At 43.4% G+C, this 24664-nt stretch overlaps 2 protein-coding genes and 1 non-coding gene across 3 annotated transcripts; 1 reads left to right on the top strand and 2 right to left on the bottom strand.

Annotated features, from left to right (window-relative positions):
• Positions 1 to 366: 366 nt before the first annotated feature.
• LOC133750556 (olfactory receptor 2AE1-like) lies at positions 367 to 1293 on the top strand. The gene has a single exon (XM_062180127.1). It carries the CDS (start codon positions 367 to 369, stop codon positions 1291 to 1293), a length of 927 nt encoding a protein of 308 aa, XP_062036111.1.
• A 6297-nt stretch (positions 1294 to 7590) lies between these two features.
• Positions 7591 to 7717, bottom strand: LOC133751148 (small nucleolar RNA SNORA17). Its single transcript, XR_009864780.1, has one exon. It is a non-coding gene; the product is annotated as a small nucleolar RNA SNORA17 (small nucleolar RNA).
• Positions 7718 to 20858: 13141 nt separating this feature from the next.
• Positions 20859 to 21948, bottom strand: LOC133750995 (olfactory receptor 2AE1). Its single transcript, XM_062180840.1, has one exon. The coding sequence runs from the start codon at positions 21946 to 21948 to the stop codon at positions 21010 to 21012; it is 939 nt and encodes a 312-aa protein (XP_062036824.1). The 3' UTR covers positions 20859 to 21009.
• Between the last annotated feature and the right edge of the window lie 2716 nt (positions 21949 to 24664).

The following is a 24664-nucleotide window of genomic DNA, read 5'->3' as shown; positions in this document are numbered from 1 at the left end:
TAAGCAAGCCAATAAACACATCTGTTGTGCTGATCTCTGTGTATCTGCCTTTCTATGTAAATTATTTACTTTGTATGATGAGAAGAGACCCTTGTCTGGAAGGTGGTGCTGAATAGAGTCCGGATAATCTGAAATAGCAGAGTGATCATATGTATGAACAAAGCTTTTAAATGATCACTGGCTCTATTTTTAAAAGTTTATTTGAATTATTAGAGTCGTTGTTGAATCCTTAAAAATAGAGATAAAATTCTCCAGGAATTCTTTCTTCAATGAAAAGGTACTTTTCTTCAGACATTCTGGACCCTACTATTTTGGTATCACACTTCATCTCCACTCCCTGTTTCCCCAGAGACTCTGAAAGGGGACATGTGGCAGAGGAATCAGACCTCCCTGGCAGACTTCATCCTTGAAGGGCTCTTTGATGACTCCCTCACCCACTTTTTTCTTTTCTCCTTGACCATGGGGGTCTTCTTCATTGCAGTGAGTGGCAACACCCTAACCATTCTCCTCATCTGTGTGGATCCCCGGCTTCATACACCAATGTACTTCCTGCTCAGTCAGCTCTCCCTCATGGACTTGATGCATGTCTTCACAACCATCCCCAAGATGGCTACCAACTACCTATCTGGCAAGAAGTCCATCTCCTTTGTGGGCTGTGCAATCCAGCACTTCCTCTATTTGTCGCTAGGTGGTGCTGAATGTCTTCTCCTAGCTCTCATGTCCTATGACCGCTATGTTGCCATCTGTCACCCCCTACGTTATTCTGTGCTCATGAACAGAACAGTGGGACTGATGATGGCTGTCATATCATGGCTGGGGGCAAGCTTGAACTCCCTAATCCACACAATGATTTTGATGTACTCCCCTTTCTGTGGGCCTCGGAAGATCCACCACTTCTACTGTGAGTTTCCAGCTGTTGTGAAGTTGGTCTGTGGTGATATCACTGTTTATGAGACCACAGCGTATATTAGCACCGTCCTGCTTCTCCTCCTCCCCATCTTCCTGGTTTCCACATCCTACATCTTCATCCTCCACAGTGTCTTTCAGATGCGTTCAGCTGGAAGTAAGAGAAATGCCTTTGCCACTTGTAGCTCTCACTTCACCGTGGTTTCCCTGTGGTTTGGGGCCTGCATCTTTTCATACATGAGGCCCAGATCCCAGCGCACTCCATTGCAAGACAAAGTTGGATCTGTGTTCTATAGCATCATCACTCCCACGCTGAATCCTCTGATTTATACTCTTCGGAATAAGGATGTAGCCAAGGCTCTGAGGAGAGTTGTTAGCACTCAGTGAACACAATTATCTCCCCAAGGACAGAGTGGATGGGATAAGCTTCTTAAACTGTTCTAGCTAAATCATTGATAGTTTCCAAGTACCCAGATCTCTGATGCTCTGAGTCTCTGAGTACTGTGAGAATGATGCAGTTGACGTAGAATTCCACTATTCTAACTTGGTGTCAGGTACCCAGGCACCATAGGGCACTTTTCTGGAATCCTTTAGAGACAATGGGAAAAATAAAAAAATATTCTTTTGAAAGAATATGTATATATGACCAATGGCTCTCTACAAAAGATAGTATGATTAAGATATAAAAACTATTACCCATTATTATTTGAGTTTACCAAAAGATGAGTAAATTATGCCACTTGGAGCTGGAATGCGGTTTGGTATTCCAGCTCCTAATTCCATCTTCTTTCCGATGTAGACCCTGTGAACCACCAGATGATGGCTCAAATAGTTGGGTCGCTGCTACCCACATGGAAGTTCTGGACTGTTTTAATGACTCCCGGTTTAAGCCTGTCCTAGTCCTGGCCATTCTGTGATTTTTGGATAGTGAGCCAGCCGATTGGAGCCCTAAATACCCATCCGTCTTTGTCTATCTTTCTTCCTCTCAAGTAAAATTTTTTAAAGATTATTTATTTATTTGAAAAGCAGAGTTACAGAGTGGCTGGGGCGGGGGGAGATGTTGGGGAGAGAGAGAGAGAGAGAGAGAGAGAGAGAGAGGTCTTCCATCCATTGGTTCACTTCCCAAGTGGCTGGATATCTGCAGCTGAAATGATCCAAAGCCAGGAGCCAGGAGTTTCTTCCGAGTCTCCCATGCAGATGCAGAGGCTCAAGGACTTGGTCCATCTTCTACTTTCCCAGGCCTTAGCAGAGAGCTGGATCAGAAGTGGAGCTGCTGGGACTTGAACCAGCGCCCAAATGGGATGCTGGCACTGCAGCCAGTGGCTTTATTCACTATGCCTCAGCGCTGGCCCCCCTCTCAAATAAAATTTTTAAACAAAGAAAGAAAAACCCACACCACTAGGGAGTATTTCTGTACTATAAAATTGGAGTTTATTTTTGGAAATAAGGAATTACAGGGTAGTTCAAAGCTGCTTTGAAAGTAATGATGGATGATGTAAAAGTTATATTCATAGATCTTTAGAGTTCCTTATGTCATAGTATGTAAGAATTCAGAAGGAAAGAAATAATGCATTTTGTATGCATACATAATGACTTATATATATATATATATAATGTGATTCTTGTAATATGTGTTACATATTACTATGATCTAGGCTAAGCTAAGAGTTCATAGTCTACCTTTGTGAAATGGACAAGTCTTAAAGCATACAGTTGGGATTTCTTTTGTCTATATTAAACCTGCCATTGCAGGTAGGGATGTGAACTACCAGTATTTCACAGGATGAAAATGCTTTTTGATTATGAGAGTTTCTAGCCTTGTGATTAGAAATCAGGATGATCTGATTAGAATCTCTCACTTGCTGACCGTGTGACCTCTGGTAAGTTGCTTAACCTCTCTAGGCCTCAGCAATCCCATGTGTTTAATAAGAAGAGTAGGTTTACCTGCAGTTACATGTTCATCATGGATATATAGTTCTGAGCATCCTAACCAGACTCTGAGTGACATAATCAGAAAGTGTATTATTGAAGGGATATAAGGGAGGTGACAGAACCAATAAGAAGAAATCGATCCCCATGTCTATTTTGTGCCAAATTGTCCTATAGAACAGGACCAAGCAGAGATCAATAGAATTATGCAGTGGGGTAAGATTATTTGGGTTAACGACTTGAAGAAGGGCTAACACTGTCATAACCTTCTGATCTGCTGGGATCTCTCCATCTTTCTCTTTTGTGCACCAGATCTTATGGATCTTTTCTTTTTTTTTTTTTTTTTTTTTTTTTTTTTTTTTTTGACAGGCAGAATGGATAGTGAGAGAGAGAGAGAGACAGAGAGGAAGGTCTTCCTTTTTGCCGTTGGTTCACCCTCCAATGGCCGCTACAGACGGCGTATCTCGCTAATCCGAAGCCAGGAGCCAGGTGCTTCTCCTGGTCTCCCTTGCAGGTGCAGGGCCCAAGCACTTGGACCATCCTCCACTGCCTTCCCGGGCCATAGCAGAGAGCTGGCCTGGAAGAGGGGCAACCGGGATAGAGTCCGACGCCCCAACCGGGACTAGAACCCCGGTGTGCCGGCGCCGCAAGGTGGAGGATTAGCCTGTTAAGCCACGGCGCCGGCCTGGATCTTTTCTTTTAAAGATTTATTTATTTATTTGAAAAGTAGATTTACAGAAAGACAGAGGCAGAGGCAGAGGCAGAAAGAGCGAGAGAGAGCGAGAGCGAGAGAGAGGTCTTCCATCCACTGGTTCACTCCCTAAATGACTGCAACGGCCAGAGTTGCATTGATCTGAAGCCAGTAGCCAGGAGTTTCTTCCTGGTCTCCCTCATGTGTGCAGGGACCCAAGGACATGGGCCATCTTCTACTGCTTTCCCAGGCCACAACAGAGAGCTCTACAGTTCTGTATACATGCCTATGGACTTACTTCTTTTTTTTTTTCTTTTTAAAGATTTATTTATTTATTTGAAAGTCAGAGTTACAGAGAGAGAGGAAAGGCAAAGAGAGAGGTCTTCCATCTGCTGGTCCACTCCCCAATTGGCCACAATGGCTGCAGCTGCGCTGATCTGAAGTCAGGAGCCAGGAGCGTCTTCCAGGTCTCCCACATGGCTGCAGAAGCCCAAGGACTTGGGCCATCTTCTACTTTCCCAGGCCATAGCAGAGAGCTGGTTCAGAAGTGGAGCAGCCAGGACTCGACTGCACCCATATGGCCTGCGGCACTACAGATAGTGGCTTTACCCATTATGCCACAGTGCCACCGCAGATCTTAAGGATCTTGTTCTGGAAATTATTCCTTCTCTTCCCATTGTCAGTACCCTACTTCTGATAAATCCAATCAGACATCATGTTATAGCTCTTAACACAAAAAGGAATCTTCTGTCAACCCTTCAAAGCCTGCTTTTACAGTTTTACAAAAAATTCTTGATACAGTTTTCTTTCTTGGATATTTCCACTTTTTCATCCTTCTATCCTGAGCTCATTTCTCTTGGCTTGAATTGTCATCATTCTTTTGAAACCATTAATATGAATGTTACAAAAGGCTCCATACAGCAATACCCAATGGTCAATTTTCAATTCACTCAAAACCTTTGAACAAAGTTTTATACCATTATGTTTCCCCTTTGGAAAAACTTTATTCACTAAGGACTTCACTCAGAGTAGCTTCACATTCATTGACTCTTCACTTTGAGTTTTCTTTGCTTGAATCTTTTCATCATTTTGACCTCTTTGATGTTGGATTGCCTCAGATTTAGTCCTAAGACTTCCTTCACTATTTTCACTCATTTGCCAAATAATCTTGTGTATTCACGTTTATGTTTTCATTTTTACCTTTCCTCTAAATTTCTTATATATTAAATTTATAACACCACATTTCCACTTGACTATCTGATAAATAAATCAAATAGATCAAAAGTAAAACTCACCACTACACATGCTTGTACCTCCTAGTGTTTCCCATTTAAGTAAATGGTGCCAAGATAGTTCCATCTATTAAGCAAGAAACCTTGATATAATTTGCACTCTTTCCTCTTACCTACCACATCCTGTTGGCTTTAACAAAATATACACCATATGAGTGTTATGCTTGTGTCCTCCCAAATTAGTGTTGAAATTCTAGCCCCCAATATTGTGATATAAGGGGCTGGGGCCTTTGAGAAGTGAAGGTCATGAAAGTGAAGTCCTCATATGGGATTATCACCCCTATAGAAAAGTCTCCAGACAATCTCTTGCTCCTTCCTGCTAGAGCTCTCTGAACTCAGGGTGAGAAGATGGCCATCTAGAGCCTGAAGCAGCCCCCAGCAGGCACCAAATCTGCCAGCACCTTGATCTTGTTCATTCCTGCCTCAGGAACTGTGGGAAATATATATTTGTTGGTTAAATCATCAAGGCTATGCTATTTTTAAAAAATATATATTTATTTATTTGAGGGAGAGAAAGGGAGAGAAGCAGAGAGGGGGAGAGGGAGAGGGAGAGGGAGAGGGAGAGGGAGAGGGAGACGGAGAGGGAGAGGGAGAGGGAGAGGAAGAGGGAGAGGGAGAGGGAGAGGGAGAGGGAGAGGGAGAGGGAGATTGATTCCATCTGCTGGTTTACTCCTCAAATGTCTGCAACAGCCAGGGCTAAGGTCAGCCTGAACCCAGGAGCCAGAAGCTTCCCCCGGATCTCCCACTTGGTGCAGGGGCCCAATTATTTGGGCCTTCTGCCACTGCTTTCCCAGGCCATAGCAGAGAGCTGGATTGGAAATAGAACAGCCAGGACACGAACTGGTGCCCATATGGGATGCTGGCACTGCAGGTGGTGGCTTTACCCACTACACCACAGTGTCGGCCTGTAGGCTATGCTACTTTTTGAGTAGCAGCCTGAACTAAGATACTGACTATACACAGCATTTTAACTATAAAATCTTTCCTGAACTAGTACAACAAACCCTGTTACTACTCTTCCTACTGTTTTCCTCTACACAGTAGTTAGAATGATATTTTTGGACAGGCAGAGTTAGACAGTGAGAGAGAGAGAGACAGAGAGAAAGGTCTTCCTTTTTCCATTGGTTCACCCCGCAAGTGGCCGCCACAGCTGGCGTGCTGCGCCAATCTGAAGCCAGCAGCCAGGTGCTTCTCCTGGTCTCCCATGCGGGTGCAGGGCCCAAGCACTTGGGCCATCCTCCACTGCCTTCCCAGGCCATAGCAGAGAGCTGGACTGGAAGAGGAGCAACCAGGACAGAATCCGGCGCCCCGACCAGGACTAGAACCCAAGGTGCCGGTGCCACAGGCAGGGGATTAGCCTAGTGAGCTGCAGGCCTTGGCCAGAATGATACTTTCATTACAGGTAATTTAAATGTTTTAACCTGAACATGAAAGGTCATATATGATCTGGCCTGGCCATATTTTCTGTTTTATTTCCTATGCCTTATTTACTGTAAACCAGTCACATTAGATCTTTTGTTATTTCTTAACTATGTCAGCTTCCACTTGATCTTTGAACATATATTGTTGTCCAAGCCTTTGAAATTCTAGACATTCTTCATTTTTTATCTTGTTTATATATTTTTCAAATGTAGTCTTAGCAAAACATGCTTCCCTGACTAGCACACTTTATCCTTTGTTCTTCTGCTTTATATTTAAATACTACTTAGCATGATTTTTGAATATTGGCAAACTGAAGACACAAGATTACTAAAAGAATTAACACTATGATGAACTTGAAGTTATCTGTATAATGCAAGGATGGTCCAGTATATGCATCAGTTATATTATACCAAATTATTAAAATAGAGAAGAAAAAGCAATGTGATTTCCATTGATACAGAGAGCATTTAACAAAATTCACCATTCTTTAATGATAAACACTCAGGAATAGAAGGAAACTACCTGAACGTAATGAAGACTTTTCTGTGTGGGTGCAAACTGTTGAAATCTTTACATAGTATGTACTAAGTTGATCTTCTACATATGCTGATTCATAGAAACAATTTGGGAGGATTCCCTCTTTTTCAATTGTTCTGAATAGTTTGAGAAGAATTGGAGTTAGTTCTTCTTTAAATGTCTGGTAGAATTCAGCAGTGAATCCATCCAGTCCTGGGCTTTTCTTTGTTGGGAGGGACTTTATTATTGATTCAATTTCTGTGTCAGTTATGGGTCTGTTTAGGTTTTCTACGTTTTCTTGGTTCAATTTAGGTAGGGTGCATGTGTCCAGGAATCTATCCATTTCTGTAGATTTCCCTGTTTGCCGGCATACAACTCTTTGTAGTAATTTCTGATGATTCTTTTTATTTCTGTGGTGTCTGTTGTTACATTTCCTTTTTCATCTCTGATTTTATTGATTTGGGTGTTTTCTCTTCTTTTTTTATTTAGTTGGGCCAACGGGGTGTCAATTTTGTTTATTTTTTCAAAAAACCAGCTCTTCGTTTGACTCATCTTTTGTAATGGTTTTTTTTTTTTTGGATTCAATCCTGTTGATTTCTTCTCTGATTTTTTTTTTCCACACAGGCACGTTTGTTCCACCAAGTCTATCTGCTCCGTCCAGCCACCTGTCCCCCAAGTGTGGGTGGGCGGGGCCACAGGTCCAGGCTCCGGCGGCGTCGCCCGCCAGCCCTCCACACGGGCACAGCCGCCGTCCTCTGACCGCACCTGCGAAGTGGACAGGGCTGGAGGCGGCCGGGCTGGGCCCTCGGTCCCACCGGGGCTCCGCACCCGCTCCGTGTCAGGTTGCTAACCATTCTGAGCGCCCTGGTCTCCGGGCACCGAGCGTAGAAACAGCCACTTGCTCTCTGCCCGCGGCCACGCACAGCACAGCAGCAGCTCCCGCAGCAGCGCCAGGTCCAGGCCGAGCCCGCAGGCAGCGTCTTCTCTGATTTTAATTATTTCTCTTCTCCTACTAGATTTGGGTCTGGTTTGCTGCAGTTTTTCTAGATCCTTGAAATGCATTGAAAGCTCATTTATTTGGTGACTTTCCATTTTTTTTTTCATTTATTAAACTTTTATTTAATGAATATAAATTTCCAAAGTACAGCTTATGGGTTACAATGGCTTCCCCCCCCCCCCATAACTTCCCTCCCGCCCACAACCCTCCCCTTTCCCGCTCCCTCTCCCCTTCCATTCACATAAAGATTCATTTTCAATTCTCTTTATATACAGAAGATCAGTTTAGTATATATTAGGTAAAGATTTCAACAGTTTGCCCCATATAGCAACACAAAGTGAAAAAACTACCGTTGGAGTACTAGTTATAGCATTAAATAACAGTGTACAGCACATTAAAGACAGAGATCCTACATAATATTTTTTTAAAAATTAATTAATTTTCTATGCCCGTAGGCACCTATTGCTATAAACTTTCCTCTTAACACTGCTTTTGCTGTATCCCATAAGTTTTGGTATGCTGTGTTGTTATCCTCATTTACTTCCAGAAAGTTTTTGATTTCTCTTTTGATTTCTTCTATGACCCAGTGTAAATTCAGTAGCATGTTGTTCAGTCTCCGTGTTTGCATTAAATCTGCTGTTTCCTTGTTGATCTTCTGTCCAGTTGATCTGTCTATTGCTGAAAGTGTAGTATTGAAGTCCCCCAATACTATTGTTTTGGGGTCTAAGTCTCCCTGTAAGTCCCTTAACATATCTTTTAAATAAACCGGTGCCCTGTAATTAGGTGCATATACGTTTATAATAGTTACATCTTCCTGTTGAACTGATCCCTTAATCATTGGTTTAATTCATCTCCATGGCTAACCATCCTACTAACAGGACTCATAGGGACCCCTGTTCTCCTAATTCTAATCTTAACCTTTGGCCCTTACATTATCAACAGACTTGTACAGTTCATGAAACAGAGATTGGATACCATGCAGTTAATGGTCCAACCTTCCCAATATAAGCCTTTAAATACTGCTGAAACTTATGTCAGTCCACAACCCATGATTGGGTCTTAAAATATGCACAAAAACAAGGGGGGAATGAAAAAGTGCCTCCATTTGGAGAGGCAGGCCCAACTTCCTGTAAAAGCAGCGTCACTCAGGGGAAACTGAAACTTACAAAAGAGCTCATTAGCGTTCACCATATAAGGAAATTACCTGCTCATTAGCGTTCCCCACATAAGAAAATCCCCTGGGTCCGAACCAATCAGAAACAATTGCGTTCGATCAGGAAATACCAGAGATGACCCTAGCCAATCCACTGTTACCCTGCACCCTCAATGACTTAACCCTGCTTTAAGAGCCTCCTGAGCACAGCTTGGGGCCTTCCTCTGCCCTCCGCTGCGCAGTTGGTTAGACGGGGTCACTGCCATGGCTTATACGCCTGAAATAAACCTTGCTTTTGCATTTCAGTGTGTTCAAGTCTCTGGCAGCATTTGGGGATCCAACGATCTGGGCACAACATTTGTATACAGAAAATCCTAATGACTTCACTGAAAAGCTATGTAGAACTAATAAGCAAATTCAGCAGTTTGAGGATACAAAATTGACATGTAAAAATCAACAGCATTGCAATACACCAAAAGGAAGTTATCTGAAAAAAAAAATCATGACAACAATCTCATTTTCAATGGCTACTAAAAAGAATATCTATGAATAAGTTAACCCAAAAAGGTGAAAAATCTACAATGACAACTATGAAACATTGGTGAATGAAACTGAAGAAGACACAAACAAATTAAAAGCATTCCATGGCCGGCACCACAGCTCACTAGGCTAATCCTCTGCCTGTGACGCCGGCACTCCGGGTCTAGTCCCAGTTGGGGTGCTGGATTCTGTCCCGGTTGCTCCTCTTCCAGTCCAGCTCTCTGCTATGGCCTGGGAAGGCAGTGGAGGATGGCCCAAGTGCTTGGGCCCTGCACCCACATGGGAGACCAGGAGAAGCACCTGGCTCCTGCCTTTGGATCAGTGCGGTGCGCCGGCCGCAGTGCGCCGGCTGCAGTGGCCATTGAGGGGTGAACCAATGGAAAAAGGAAGACCTTTCTCTCTCTCTCTCTCTCACTGTCCACTCTGCCTGTCCAAAAAAAAAAAAAACTGTATCTATGAAATACATGAAATTTGCTATTTTTATATAAAAAAATTTTTGAAGGCAAAAGATAAGAGTTGGCAAGGATGTGGATAAAACAGAACTCTCACACTATGTTCGTAGAAGTATAATTGAGTACAACCATTATGGAAAACACTGTGGAGTTTCTTTGAAACTAAAGATAGAATTAGCATATGATCCAGCAATCCCACTACTAAAATATCCAAAGGAAATGAAGTGAGTCTGTCATAGAGACATCTGCACTTTTATATGTATTGCAACACTATTCACAACAGCCAAGAAATGGAAATAACCTAAATATCCATCAAGTGATGAATGTATAAAGAAAATCTGACATACATACCAATGGAATACTATTCAGCCATTTTAAAAAAGATTATATCTTGCCATTTGTGACAATGTGGATGAAATCTGTAGTCACTGGATTAAGTGAAATAAGCCAGGCACAGAAAGATAAGTACTGTACAATTTCATTCACAGGGGTGACCCATTCTTCGGGGTTTCTTGGACTGGTGTTCCAGCTCCCCAGGCCAGACCTCACCCCCAATCATAGAGGCCACTGTTCCATTGGTCCCTGCAATTCAATGGCTCCCGGGGCCATCTATATGGGTGGAACAGTGGCCACTGCCTCGAAACAAGTTGTCAGTATTAAAAGAAATCATATCAGAACAATTACAACTGGGACATATTAGGCCCTCTATGAGTCCATGGAATAGCCCTGTTTTTGTTATTCGAAAGGCTCCTGGAAAATGGAAAATGCTACAAGACCTTAGAAAGATCAATGACTGCATAACCCAGGTGGAAACTTCCCTCTGAGGGCTGCCTTGGATCCCTTCTATACCCTCCAAGTTGACACGTATAGCAGTAGACATCAAAGATTGTTTCTTTTCTATCCCCTTAAATCCTAATGATTGTGAAAAATTTGCCTTCTCCATACCTTCCACAAACTTTCAGGGTCCAGATGAAAGCTATGAATGGGTAGTTCTTCCCCAAGGAATGGCCAATAATCCTGCCTTTTGCCAACATTTTGTCTCCTGGGTTTTGCACCCCTTACAATAGGAAGGGATCACACTTAGAGATAGAGATAGAGATAGAGATAGAGATAGAGATAGAGATAGAGATAGAGATATAGAGATAGAGATATATAGATAGAGATATATAGATAGAGATATATAGATATGACATTATATTGGATCTGCTAACCCAGAACAATTAGGGTCCACTTTCAGACAGTTACAAAAACTCCTAGCTCAAGCTGGTCTCCATATTTCCAGCAATAAGGTCCAGACCATCCCCCCATTCAAAATCTTGGGGATGCATCTCAAAATGCACTCTGTCTTCCCCCCTTAAACCTCAGCTATCAATACAGCCCAAATATTTGTTAGAGGAACTACAAAAACTGCTGGGAGAGCTAAATTGGCTGAGGCCCTGACTACATATTTCTACTGAGGATCTCCTCCCTCTCTTTGATTTATTAAAAGACAAGGACCTTACTGAGACTATCAGTCTAAATGTAACACACCTCAAAATACTACAAGAGGTCCAATCAGCCCTTGATAACATCCAACGAGCTAGATATAACCCTAAGTGTCCCAGGAGCCTTTGGATCCTTTCAGGAGCCAAACTGCTCACGGCTGTAATTACCCAAAAAGGAAATCCTCTCTAATGGATACACACCTCCATTGGAGGAGCCCCTAGAGTGTATTCACATCTTGACCAATTGGCAAACCTCATCATTAAGGGGAAGGACCCTCTGTTAAGACATTATGGCAGGCCGGCGCCATGGCTCAACAGGCTAATCCTCCACCTTGTGGCACCGGCACACCGGGTTCTAGTCCCAGTCGGGGTGCCGGATTCTGTCCCGGTTGCCCCTCTTCCAGGCCAGCTCCTGCTATGGCCCGGGAGTGCAGTGGAGGATGGCCCAAGTGCTTGGGCCCTGCACCCGCATGGGAGACCAAGATAAGCACCTGGCTCCTGCCTTCGGATCAGTGTGGTGAGCCGGCCGCAGCACACTGGCCGCGGCGGCCATTGGAGGGTGAACCAACGGCAAAAAGGAAGACCTTTCTCTCTGTCTCTCTCTCACTGTCCACTCTGCCTGTCAAAAGTTAATAATAAAAATAATAATAACAATAATAAAATACATTATGGCAAAGATTTTGAGATGCTTGGTTTCCCCTACCACTCCTCAGACTTTGAATGGATACAGAGAAACAATCCTAGGGTGTCTTTAGCTCTAGAGGGTTTTCTAGGAAAAATTGACTCCCATTACAGTCCAACTAGGTGGGTAACTTCCTTTTCCCGCCTGCCATGTATACCTCCTACCCTCTTCTCTACAAGGCCCCTAAAGGAGGCTGTCAATGTGTTTACAGATGGGGGACAAGCAGTTCTGCAGTAGTAGTTTACCCTCCTACATCAAGTACCCTATAAAAGTCGCCTCAATGATATTTTGAGTCTGTGGAGGATCTGCCCAATTTAAGGAACTGTGTGCTGTAGCCATGGCTATGTCCCATATTAGAGAGCCACTAAATCTATTCTCGGATAGTCTCTATATGGTCAATCTCCTGCCCACTCTAATTTTGTCCCATATTGGGTTAGATAACAATCCTATCACCCCATTAATGATCCAGGTAAGGTCCTTATTGAGACAAAGAAGTCTTTGTACAACATTTCAGAGGACATCAAAATTTGCCAGGTTTCTTGTCACAAGGCAATAAAATGGCAGATCAATTGGCTATGCATGGGGTCTTGACAGCCCCAATTCAAACCATTCCTGATTTACAGCTTGCTCAAAGTCTTCATGACCTTACACATCTAAATTGGAGAGGGTTACATTATAGATTTCCGTCCGTTCTCATTAAAGACCTTAAACGGATTATAAAATCCAGATTATAAAATCATGTCTTCCCCTGTTACAAGTCCCACCTCTCCAAACACCTGGAGTATATCCTAGAGGACTAAAGCCCAACATACTATGGCAAACTGATGTTACACACTATGCACCATTTGGCAAGCTTAAATATATCTTTATGTCCCTTGACACACACTCCCATGCCTGTTGGGCCACTGCTCACTCCAGTGAAAAGGCCAAACATGCTGTTAGTCATTTTCTACAATGTTTTGCTATTTGGGAGCTACCAATAAAAGTTAAGACTGATAATGGCCCTGTTTCATCAGTAAGACAACACAAGAATTCTTCAAGAGATGGCATATTCAACACTCTACTGGAATTCCTCACAACCCACAAGGACAAGCAATCATCGAAAGACAAAATAAGATTTTAAAAGACCAACTTATAAAACAAACAGGGGGAATCATACCCCTCACAAGACCAGCTACAAATGGCCATGCTCACCTTAAATATTTTAAATTTCCAAAACATCAGCCCTTGTCAGCCCTTCAAAAACATTGATCCCTCCAAGTACCCTACCTTTCGGTTAGGGTAAAATGGAAAGACCCACTAATAGGATGCTGGCAGGGACTAGACCCACTGATAGGTACTGGTAGAGGATTTGGATGTGTCTTTCCTCAAGGGAATTCCAAATCCATATGGATACCTGCGAGAAACCTTAAATATCTCCCCTCTGCTGAAGGTCACCCAGGAGGACCCCCTCCTGAGGAATAACTTTTCTTTTCTCTTACAGGGATGAAAAGACCATATTGGACTCTCTGCCTCATTGTGACTACATATCTTATTGTCGCTCTTCTGATCTGCATCGTGGGCTTCGCTGTCCAACACCTCATTCCAGAATCGCTGAGGTTTGGATCTGCTCACTGCTCGGGAAGGAGGAATCTGTTTATTCTTAAAGGAGGAGTGCTGCTTTTATGCTAATTTCTCCAGCATTGTCCAGGACAAGATCAAGGCCCTCCAAGAAGACCTTGAAAAACGTCATAATGAACTAAGCTCTAGTTACCTTTGGTCAGGCCTTGGGGGATGGCTACCTTATCTCCTCCCCTTTGTGGGCTCCTTGGTCTCCATTGTCCTTGTACTCACTTTCAGTCATTGTCCTTGTACTCACTTTCGGTCCTTGCATTTTTAATAAGCTTGTTAAATTTTTCCAAGATCCAATTAATGGTGGTCCGACAACAATATGCCACTCTTCAAGAACCAGGTTATGCCATTCTTTAAGCACCAGATTGGGAACCCTATACATCCACCCATGGCCACTGCCAAGATGTACAGGTATAATACACCATATCCTGGATTGCTGAGGTGGTAGCCAATGACAGGTAAGATCCCCTGGGGCAGCCCCAACAGCTGGAGAGTAGTAGTCAAAAACGAGTAAGATCCCCAGAGGGCGGACAACCTAAGACAGACATGCTCCCTAAAGGGCTGATCCCAGTCAGAGGGGACAACCTAAGACAGGCATACTCTCCGCTCAGTTCCTCTTCCTCTCTTTAATACAGAACAAAAAGGGAGAAATATTGGGCATTGCCTAAAATAGTTCCTGACAACTTGGCGCCTGGCAGATGTTCGAGGGGTGTGTCTGTGACTGTTGCATTAAGCTACGTAAGATTGGACCACCGGCAGGGATAGGTCCACTTTAGTTCCAGACACATGGACAGTACATGATCCCTATACTTTGCTTAAGATGCCCCTGTGCGTGGTCCACCCACGCCTGCATGAACTTTTCGCTGACTGGCTCACCTACTGTGCATGTCTTTTGTAAGCCTTATAAGCATGTACGCTTCCTCAATGAAGTAGTTCCTGCTTTGACAGAACTCACGGGTGCTTGCTGAGTTCTTGACCCGTGGACCTTACCTTTCCCATTCGCCTTGTCGAGGAGTGCTTGGTACTGTTCCCTGCTGGTCAGAGGCCAGCCTCAGGCTTTAGACCCCAACACCTATCAAATAATTAAGATGAAAATAAATAATATTATCTCATAATATTAGTACTAGTTAGGCCCCAACTCTAGGCCATTGGGGTTACTCAGAAAATAAAAATATATATTCCTATTAATTAAATGAATCCGAATCAGTAATTCCCTCTTTGTTATTCTTCTAATTTATTTATTGACATTAATTGTACATATTTATTGGCTACAGTGTGACATTTCAATACATTGAAACAAGGTCCTTCACTTTGGTGTACTTGAGACCTCAGAAACTTCAATGAGATACTAGCTTTCTGCATTTGTATGGAACTGATCTTCTGCTCTCTGAGATAAATAAGTCTTACCAAGATAGCCACTGAATTATTCTGAGTTACATTTCCCCCCTCTGAATTAAATGTCTTTAATGGCATGTGGGATAGGATAATGATCTAGGTTCCTTTATTAATTTATATGTCAAATAGTTATTGAGCACTGACTCTGGTAGGCTCTTTTTTAGCACTGGTGAGATAATAGTAAACAAAGATCCTCACCCTCATGGAGCTTACATCCCACAAAAACAGACAATAATTATACTGTGAATAACATATTCCTCAATATCATGCTAAGTAATATTTTATAATAAATTAGAAGAGGACAAAGAATGAAGAGTACTGCTTTAGATGGGGCACTTGGGGAAGCATGTTTTAGTAGGACTACATTTGAAAAGGGATCAAAAACCAATGAGAATGTGTCTGCACTTTCCAAGGCTTGGACACAATATGTGCAAAGCTCAAGCAAAAACTGGAAGACTCAGAAAACAAGATGGGGCCCGGCACTGTGGTGTAGCAGGTAAAGCCACCACCTGCAGTGCAGGCATCCCATATGGGCACTGGTTTAAGTCCCGGTCTGCTCCACTTCCAAACCAGCTTTCTGCTATGGCCTGGGAAAGCAATAGAAGATGGCCCAAGTCCTTAGGCCTGTACACCTGCGTGGGAAACCCAGAAGAAGCTTCTGGCTCCTGGCTTCAGATCAGCGCAGTTCCGGCCATTGTAGCCATGTGGGGAGTGAACCCTCTCTCTCTCTCTCTCTCTCTCTCTTTCTCTCTCTCTCTCTCTGCCTCTCCTTCTCTCTCTGTGTAACTCTGACTTTCAAGTAAAATAAATAAATCTTAAAAAAAAAAAGAAAAGAAAATAACAAAAGACCTAAAGAGACTGGCATACAGTGAATGAGGGGTAGGAGAAGAAATGGGAAATGTGGCCAGGAGCCAGGTCACATCAGGCCTTTCAAGCTCTGACAGGTACTTTGGATTTCATTTTGAAGGGCTTTAAGTAGAAGAATAAAATTCTCTATGTTTTGAAAAATTCTGCCTACTGTGTAGAAGAAATATTCAGGAAGAGTGGTAAGTTTGGAGTTTATTGCAGTAGTTCACAAAGATTTGATAGTAAAAACAGTGTTGCATAATCAGTATTTTAGTCATTTTCCGACTGCTCTTCAAAAACAGCATATCCTGGATAGTTTAAAAAAATATACATTTCTCACAGTTCTTGAGACTGGAAAGTATAAGATCAAGGTGCTGGCAGATTTGAGTCTGGTGGTAGTCTGCTTCTTGGTTCATGGATGGCCACTTTCTCATCCTAGGTAAAAGAGCTTGTAGAGGAAGGAGCAAGAGACTTTCTAGGGCCTCTTCTCTAAGGGCGCTGATCCCATATGAGAGCTCCATGTTCATGACCTAATCACCGCCGTAAGACTCCACCTTCTAACACCAATATAGTGGGGGTTAGGATTTCTTTTGGAAAAAAAAAATATGTCTGTGTTTATTTGAAAGGCAGAGTTAGCGAGAGAGAAAAAAGAGAGAAAGAGAGAGAAAGAGAGAGAGAGAGAGAGAATGAATGAATGAATCTTCCATATGATGGTTCACTACCCAAATGGCCACAATAGCTAGGGCGGGGCTAAGCCAAAGGTGAGTCTGAAACTCCATCCAGGTCTCCCTTATCGGCTGGAGGGCCATCTTCCACTGCTTTCCCAGGCACATCAGCAAGGGACTGGATTGGAAGTGGAGAAGCTGGGACTCAAACCAGCGGCCTTATGGGATGCCAGCACTGGAAGCAGCCATTTAACCCACTGCACCACAATATTGGCCTCAAAGGGGTGAGGAATTCAATGTGTATTTGGGGAGAAACAAACACAACAATCATATTTGGTGTATATTTTGGTGAATTCAACATGCTGTAGTGAGTAAGAGGAAAAGGTACAAATGTATACCAATGTTTCTACCTAGCAGTTGCATTCATTTTGGTACCATACACTAAGACAGAAAGCACGGGAAGAGATAAGCATGTTTAGGGGCAAGTTTGGGTTTTAATATATTAAGTTTCATTTGTTAATTAGATAGTCAAGTAGAAATGTGGAAGTTCAAGTTTAATTTCTGAGTCTGGAATTCATAGGAAAGCTAAGAATGAAAATACAAGCTTACCAAAAGCTGTACTTCGGAAATTTATATTTATTAAATAAAAGTTTTTAAAAAAAGAAAATACAAACTTAAAATAATGAAACTATGTAAGAGTACTTGGAAAACAAGTGGAAAATGCTGAAAGAGGGTCTGAGGTTAAACTGGGAGCAGTCCAACATTAAAGAAGGTAAATGGTGCCCAGTGTTGTAAGGTAGCATGGAAAGCCATCACCTGCATGCCAGCATCTCATATGGACTATGGTTCGTGTCCCATCTGTTTTACTTCCAACACAGCTCCCTGCTAATAGCCTGGGAAAAGCAGTAGAAGATGGCTCAGGTGCTTAGCCCCTGCCACCCACATGGGAGGCCTGGGAGAAGCTGCTGGCTCCTGGCTTTGACCTGGAGCAACCTTGGACATTTCAGCCATCTGGGGAGCAAAGCAGAGATAGAAGATATCTTGCTCTGTCTCCCCCTCTCTAACTCTTTCAAGTAAATAAATATTTTTTTAAAAAGAAGCCAAAATTATCAATATATTAATCAAAGCAAATTGACAATGAAGACAGCATGAATGTAGCGTTAAATTGAGTGAAGCTTTCAGGAAAGAAAGTGTTACAAAAGGAAAGCATAATAACTTTGTCAAAAGCTGTTGGATGAACTGAAATTGACCATTGGGTTTGACAGTATAGAGGCCATACTGCCTCCAAGTGTGGTACAATTCATCTTGTTTCAACATAATGATAATAACATAAGCTAACAGAAATGAGCTCAGGAAAAAGTTAAGCAAAGAAAGTGGAAACACCAGTTTAACAGAAAACTGTTTTGGAGCCAACACTGTGGTGTAGCAGGTAAAGTCATTGCCTGTGGTGTTGGCATCCCATTTGGGTGCCAGTTTGAGACACAGCTGCTCCACTTCCAATCCAGCTTCCTGCTAATGTACCTAGGAAGGCAGTGGAAGATGGCCCAAGTGTTTGAAGCCCTGCACTCACGTGGGAGACCTGGAAGAACCTCCTGGTTCCTCGCTTCAGACTGGCCCAGCTCTGGTCATTGTGGCCATTTGAGGAATGAACCAGCATATGGAAAACTGACCTCTCTCTCTCTCTCTCTCTCTCTCTCTCTCTCTCTCTCTCTCTCTCTCTCTCTTCTCTCTCTGTCTCTTTCTCATTTCTCTCCTTCCTCTGCCACCCCATAAATAAATATATTTTTATGTTTTAAGGATTTTTTCTGTAAAACTGTACAAACTTCAAAAGGCTGAGGGAAGATTCCTTTTTTAGTTGAGAGCTATAAAATGATGTCTGTAGGCTGATGGGATTTACCATGAGTGGAGAAACTGATGAGTCACGGCAGAGAAGGAACAATTTCAAGAATAAGATCCTCAGGATTTGGTGCACAAGTGGGAAAGATTGGGAGATCCTTACAAATTAGATAGTTATAATGATTGTGTCAGCCTTTCTTCAAAATGTTAACCCAAATGATCTTATCCCTACCAGATAAATCCTTTTGGCTTCTGCTTGGACCTGTTCTGTGGGACAATTTGGCAGGAAGTATATATGGGAACCATGGTCTCCAAGTCCAGCTCTTTAGAGTTCCAACTGATTCTGTCATCTTCCTGATATCCCTTCAATAAAATTACTTTCTGGTTATGTCGCTCAGAATCTGATTCTGTTGCTCAGAACCAACAGCCATAATGAATACAAAATTTCAGATAACTCTACTTTTCTCATTAAACATGAGATTACTGAGGCCCAGAGAGGTGGAGTAATTTACCATGGGTCACACTGTTAGCAACTGAGAGATTCTAATGTAAATCCTGATTTCTAATCACAAAGCTAGAAACATTCAGAAAACAGAAAATAATTTTCATAACGTGATATACTCAAAGTTCACATCCGTGTCTTATATGACAGGTACAACAGAGACCAAAGAAATCCCAAGTATATGTTTAAAGAATGCTAAATTTCGGGGCCGGCGCTGTGGTGCAGTAGGTTAATCCTCTGCCTACGGTGCCAGCATCCCATGTGGCACCGGTTCTACTCCCGGCTGCCCCTCTTCCAATCCAGCTATCTGCTATGGACTGGGAAAGCAGTAGAAGTTGGCCCAAGTGCTTGGGTCCCTGCACCCACACGGGAAACCGGGAAGAAGCACCTGGCTCCTGGCTTCAGATAGGCTCAGCTCCGGCCATTGCATCCATCGGGGAGTGAACCAATGGAAGGAAGATCTTTCTCTCTGTCTCTCCCTCTTGATGTCTGTAACTCTACCTCTCAAATAAATAAATAATTTTTTTTGACAGGCAGAGTGGACAGTGAGAGAGAGACAGAGAGAAAGGTCTTCCTTTGCCATTGGTTCACCCCCCAATAGCGACTGCGGCCGTTGCGCTCTGGCCGGCACACCACACTGATCCGAAGCCAGGAGCCAGGTGCTTCTCTGGTCTCCCGTGCGGGTGCAGGGCCCAAGGACCTGGGTCATCCTCCACTGCACTCCCAGGCCACAGCAGAGAGCAGGACTGGAAGAGGAGCAACCAGGACAGAATCCGGCGCCCCGACCAGGACTAGAACCCAGTGTGCTGGCACCACAGACGGAGGATTAGCCTATTGAGCCATGGTGTCAACCTAAAATATTTTTTAAAAAAGAATGCTAAATTTCACAAGAGTGACTTCCGAACACCTAGCTTGTATGTATATTAAAATTATGGATGTATGCAAAATGAATTATTCCTACCCTTCTGAATTCTGTGTCTTAATGAATAGTAAAGGTTCATGTAAATATAACTTTTCTATCATCCATACCTCCTTTCAAAGCAGTCTTCAAACACTTCCCATGCTTAGAATATCAAGCAACACACACACCAGATTTATGCTCTAGAAATACTCTCTGGTGCTAGGTTTAACTTTTTTTTTTTTTTTTATAATTTGAGAGACAGAAAGAAAGACACAGCTCCTATTCATTTGTCACTCCCCAAATGTCCAATATGACAAGGTCAAGGACAAGGTCAGTGAAGAGCCAGGAGCCAGAAACTCAATCCAAGGCTCCCACATAGGTGGCAGAGACCCAAGTACTTGAGCCGTAAGCTGCTGTCTCTCAGAGTCTGTATTGGCAGGAAGCTGGGAGTAGAAATTAGGAATGGAACCCAGATATTGCAATATGTTTTGCAAGAATCTCAACCAGAAATCTAAACACTGAGTCAAACACCCATCCCTAGTGGTATAATTTATTAAATTTTATTGAAATAATAAAGGGAAATAGTTCTTATGTCTTTCTCTTATCTTTGAGAGAACAATTGGACTTTATAGTTCTTTATTTTTTAAAGATATATTATTTATTTGAAAGGCAGAGCTACAGAGAGGCAGAAGCAGAAAGAGATAGAGAGGTCTTCCATCCACTGGTTCATTCCCCAGATGGCCAAAACAGCTGAAGCTGAACCAATCTAAAGACAGGAGCCAGGATCTTTGGGGTCACCCACATGGGTGCAGGGGCCCAAGGACTTGGGCCATCTTGACTGCTTTCTCAGGCCATAGCAGAAAGATGGATCAGAAGTGGAGCAGCCGGGACTCAAACTGGTGCCCATATGGGATGCAGGCACTGCAGGCAGCAGCTTTATCTACTATACCACAACGCTGGCCCCTATATGACTTCTTTTAAAATGTTTCTTTTATTTTTTCCTATATCTCTATAGCATTACAAAAGGTATTCCACAGGGCTAGAAAGCATGATATCAAGTTAGAATAGTGGAGTTCTGTGCCATTCCCACAGTAGTTAAAGAGCACAAGGAAAAATCTTAGAGGTTCACCCAGATCAACATAGGGAGCTTATCCCATTCACTCTGCACTCAAGGCAACACCAATTACAATTACTGGATGGGAACATCTCTCTTCAGTACTCTCCTCAGAGCCTTGGCTACATCCTTATTCCGAAGAGTATAAATCAGAGGATTCAGTGTGGGAGTGATGATGCTATAGAACATAGATCCAACTTTGTCTTGCAATGGAGTGCGCTGGGATCTGGGCCTCATGTATGAAAAGATGCAGGCCCCAAACCACAGGGAAACCACGGTGAAGTGAGAGCTACAAGTGGCAAAGGCATTTCTCTTACTTCCAGCTGAACGCATCTGAAAGACACTGTGGAGGATGAAGATGTAGGATGTGGAAACCAGGAAGATGGGGAGGAGGAGAAGCAGGACGGTGCTAATATACGCTGTGGTCTCATAAACAGTGATATCACCACAGACCAACTTCACAACAGCTGGAAACTCACAGTAGAAGTGGTGGATCTTCCGAGGCCCACAGAAAGGGGAGTACATCAAAATCATTGTGTGGATTAGGGAGTTCATGCTTGCCCCCAGCCATGATATGACAGCCATCATCAGTCCCACCGTTCTGTTCATGAGCACAGAATAACGTAGGGGGTGACAGATGGCAACATAGCGGTCATAGGACATGAGAGCTAGGAGAAGACATTCAGCACCACCTAGCGACAAATAGAGGAAGTGCTGGATTGCACAGCCCACAAAGGAGATGGACTTCTTGCCAGATAGGTAGTTGGCAGCCATCTTGGGGATGGTTGTGGAGACATGCATCAAGTCCATGAGGGAGAGCTGACTGAGCAGGAAGTACATTGGTGTATGAAGCCGGGGATCCACACAGATGAGGAGAATGGTTAGGGTGTTGCCACTCACTGCAATGAAGAAGACCCCCATGGTCAAGGAGAAAAGAAAAAAGTGGGTGAGGGAGTCATCAAAGAGTCCTTCAAGGATGAAGTCTGCCAGGGAGGTCTGATTCCTCTGCCACATGTCCCCTTTCACAAACCCTGGGGAAACAGGGAGTGGAGATGAAGTATGATACCAGAAATACTAGGGTCCAGCATACCTGAAGAAAATCACCTTTTGACTGAAGAATTCTTGAAGAGATTTCTATTTCTAATTATTCAACAGCTCCAATAATTGAAATGAGTTTTTTTAAATAGATAAGTTAGAAGCTGTCTTCATAAACATTCTCACTCTGAAATTCCAAAATATCTAGACCCCATTAACTGCCAACTTCAAGAAAAGCCTTTTCTCATTAAGAAAAGTAGGTGATTTAGACAGAAATATAGATATATAGACAGAAAGAAATCAGCATAGATATCTATATTTAGATCTTAAAGGGAGTATTTATTTGCTTGTTTATGGTATCAGCCTGAGTTTAACCAGAGAAGCTGAACCACTAAGAAATTTCTGTAAACATAAACACACGTAATGGACTTTGTGACAGAATGCTGGCCTTACAGTTGTCCAAACTGATTAAAAAGTCTATGCAATGGGCTGGCGCTGTGGGGCAGCGGGTTAAAGTCCCAGCCTGCAGCACTGGCAACCCATATGGGTGCCAGTTCAAGTCCTGGCTGCTCCTCTTCCAATCCAGCTCTCTGCTATGGCCTGGAAAAGCAGTGGAAGATGACCCAAGTCCGTGGGTCCCTACACCCACGTGGAAGAAACTCCTGGCTGCTGGTTTCTGATCAGCTCAGCTCTGGCCGTTGAGGTCATTTGGGGAGTGAACCAGCAGAATGGAGGACCTCTCTTTCTCCCTGCCTCTCTTTCTCTGTGTAACTCTGACTTTCAAATAAATAAAATAATTCTTTTTTTAAGATTTATTTATGGCCGGCGCTGCAGCTCAATAGGCTAATCCTCCACCTGCGGCGCCTGCACACCGGGTTCTAGTCCCGGTCGGGGCGCCGGATTCTGTCCTGGTTGCTCCTCTTCCAGTCCAGCTCTCTGCTCTGGCCCGGGAGTGCAGTGGAGGATGGCCCAAGTGCTTGGGCCCTGCACCCGCATGGGAGACCAGGAGAAGCACCTGGCTCCTGGCTTCGGATCAGCAAGGTGCGCCGGCTGCAGCGGCCATTGGGGAGTGAACCAACGGAAGAGGAAAACCTTTCTCTCTGTCTCTCTCACTGTCCACTCTGCCTGTCAAAAAAAAAAAAAAGATTTATTTATTTACTTGAAAGTCAGAGTCAGAGTTACATGGAGAGAGGAGGAGAGGCAGAGAGAGAAAGAGGTCTTCCACCTGATGGTTCACTCTCCAATTGGCCACAGTGGCCAGATCTGAGCCAATCCGAAGCCAGGAGCCAGGAGCTTCTTCTGGGTCTCCCACGTGGGTACAGGGGCCCACAGACTTGGGCCATCTTCCACTGCTTTCCCAGGCCACAGCAGAAAGCTGGATTGGAAGTGGAGTAGCCAGGACATGCACTGGCGCCTATATGCACTGCAGATGGTGGCTTTAGCCGCTACGCCACAGTGCCAGTTCCATAGAATAATTCTTTTTAAAAAAAAGTCTATGCAAGGAGCCAGTGCTCTGGCATAGTAGGTTAAGCCTCTGTCTGCGGCAATGGCATTCCATATGGGTGCCAGTTTGAATCCCGGCTCCTCCACCTTCGATCCTGCCCCTTGCTGATGGCCTTGGAAAACAGAAAATGACCCAAGTGCTTGGGGCCCTGCACCCATGTGGGAGAACTGGATTAAGCTTCTGGCTGCTGGCTTCGGCCTGGCCCAGCCCTGGCCATTGCAGCCATTTGAGGAGTGAACCAGCAGATGATAGATCACTCAGTTTCTCCCTCTCTCTCTCTCTCTCTGCAACTTTGCCTCTCAAATAAATAAATCTTAAAAAAAAAAAAAAGAGTGGCAGATCAAGAGGAGGCTGGAATCCACAAACATGAGCTGTAACCACACAAGGGCACATTAAACCCCATTATCAGTTATTTTTGCATCTAGAATTTGTCGTGTGGGTATCTTGCAGAAGCTAGGATGCTTCTTAAAGGAGCTAGACAGGGAAGTCAGAGAAGCTAAAGAACCCAGAAGGAAGACAGAGCAGGTATGAGCCCAGCTAGTGATTCATATCAATGCTGTAAGTAGGATTATCAGTAATGAATGTCAATTACACACTGTCTGTCCCCCTTCTCCCATGTAAATCTCCCAAGAAACACTTCTATGATCCACCTTAACCAGAGAATCTAGAAAATGTTATTTATCCGAGCCAACTTGACATATCACAAAGCTACCAGAGTCAATCTTGTCAAATTAGCACACATATGCATCTCCTTAAGTCACGCTTAATCAACAAAAAAATACCACAATCATCTGCTGAACATGATACAGTCATTATGAATACATAATACATGCAACCCTTTCCCACAAGACAATACAAACTTCCTTGTGTGTTGGAGTGATACTCATTTTTCTCCTGATTCATATGCTCTTTTTTATATTGTGGAATTTTGGACAAATATTCAGTTAGTATATATGCAAAGTTATCACATAAAAATAAGAAATACTATTACCACTATCAAAGTGCTACCCCATGTTTGAATGTCAGCTTCCTTTTCCTCAGTTACACTGTCATTGCCCAATGGGCCCATTAGCAAAGCAGACATGAGGGCAGCAATAAAGACTATGTGTGGGGTCAGCAACACGGACTTGATTACTCAATAGAGTCAACCTGGCTGCAGCCACTGATGACAGCCCAATCTGCCAAAAGCCA

The sequence above is a fragment of the Lepus europaeus genome, chromosome 21, assembly GCF_033115175.1.
Source record: "Lepus europaeus isolate LE1 chromosome 21, mLepTim1.pri, whole genome shotgun sequence".
NCBI classification, from domain to species: Eukaryota; Metazoa; Chordata; class Mammalia; order Lagomorpha; family Leporidae; genus Lepus; species Lepus europaeus.
This window is presented reverse-complemented; position numbering and strand designations above follow the sequence as displayed.

Bases quoted from the DNA above. Each gene is read 5' to 3' on its own strand.
- LOC133750995 (XM_062180840.1), bottom strand. From the start codon at position 21,948: ATGTGGCAGAGGAATCAGACCTCCCTGGCAGACTTCATCCTTGAAGGA.
- LOC133750556 (XM_062180127.1), top strand. From the start codon at position 367: ATGTGGCAGAGGAATCAGACCTCCCTGGCAGACTTCATCCTTGAAGGG.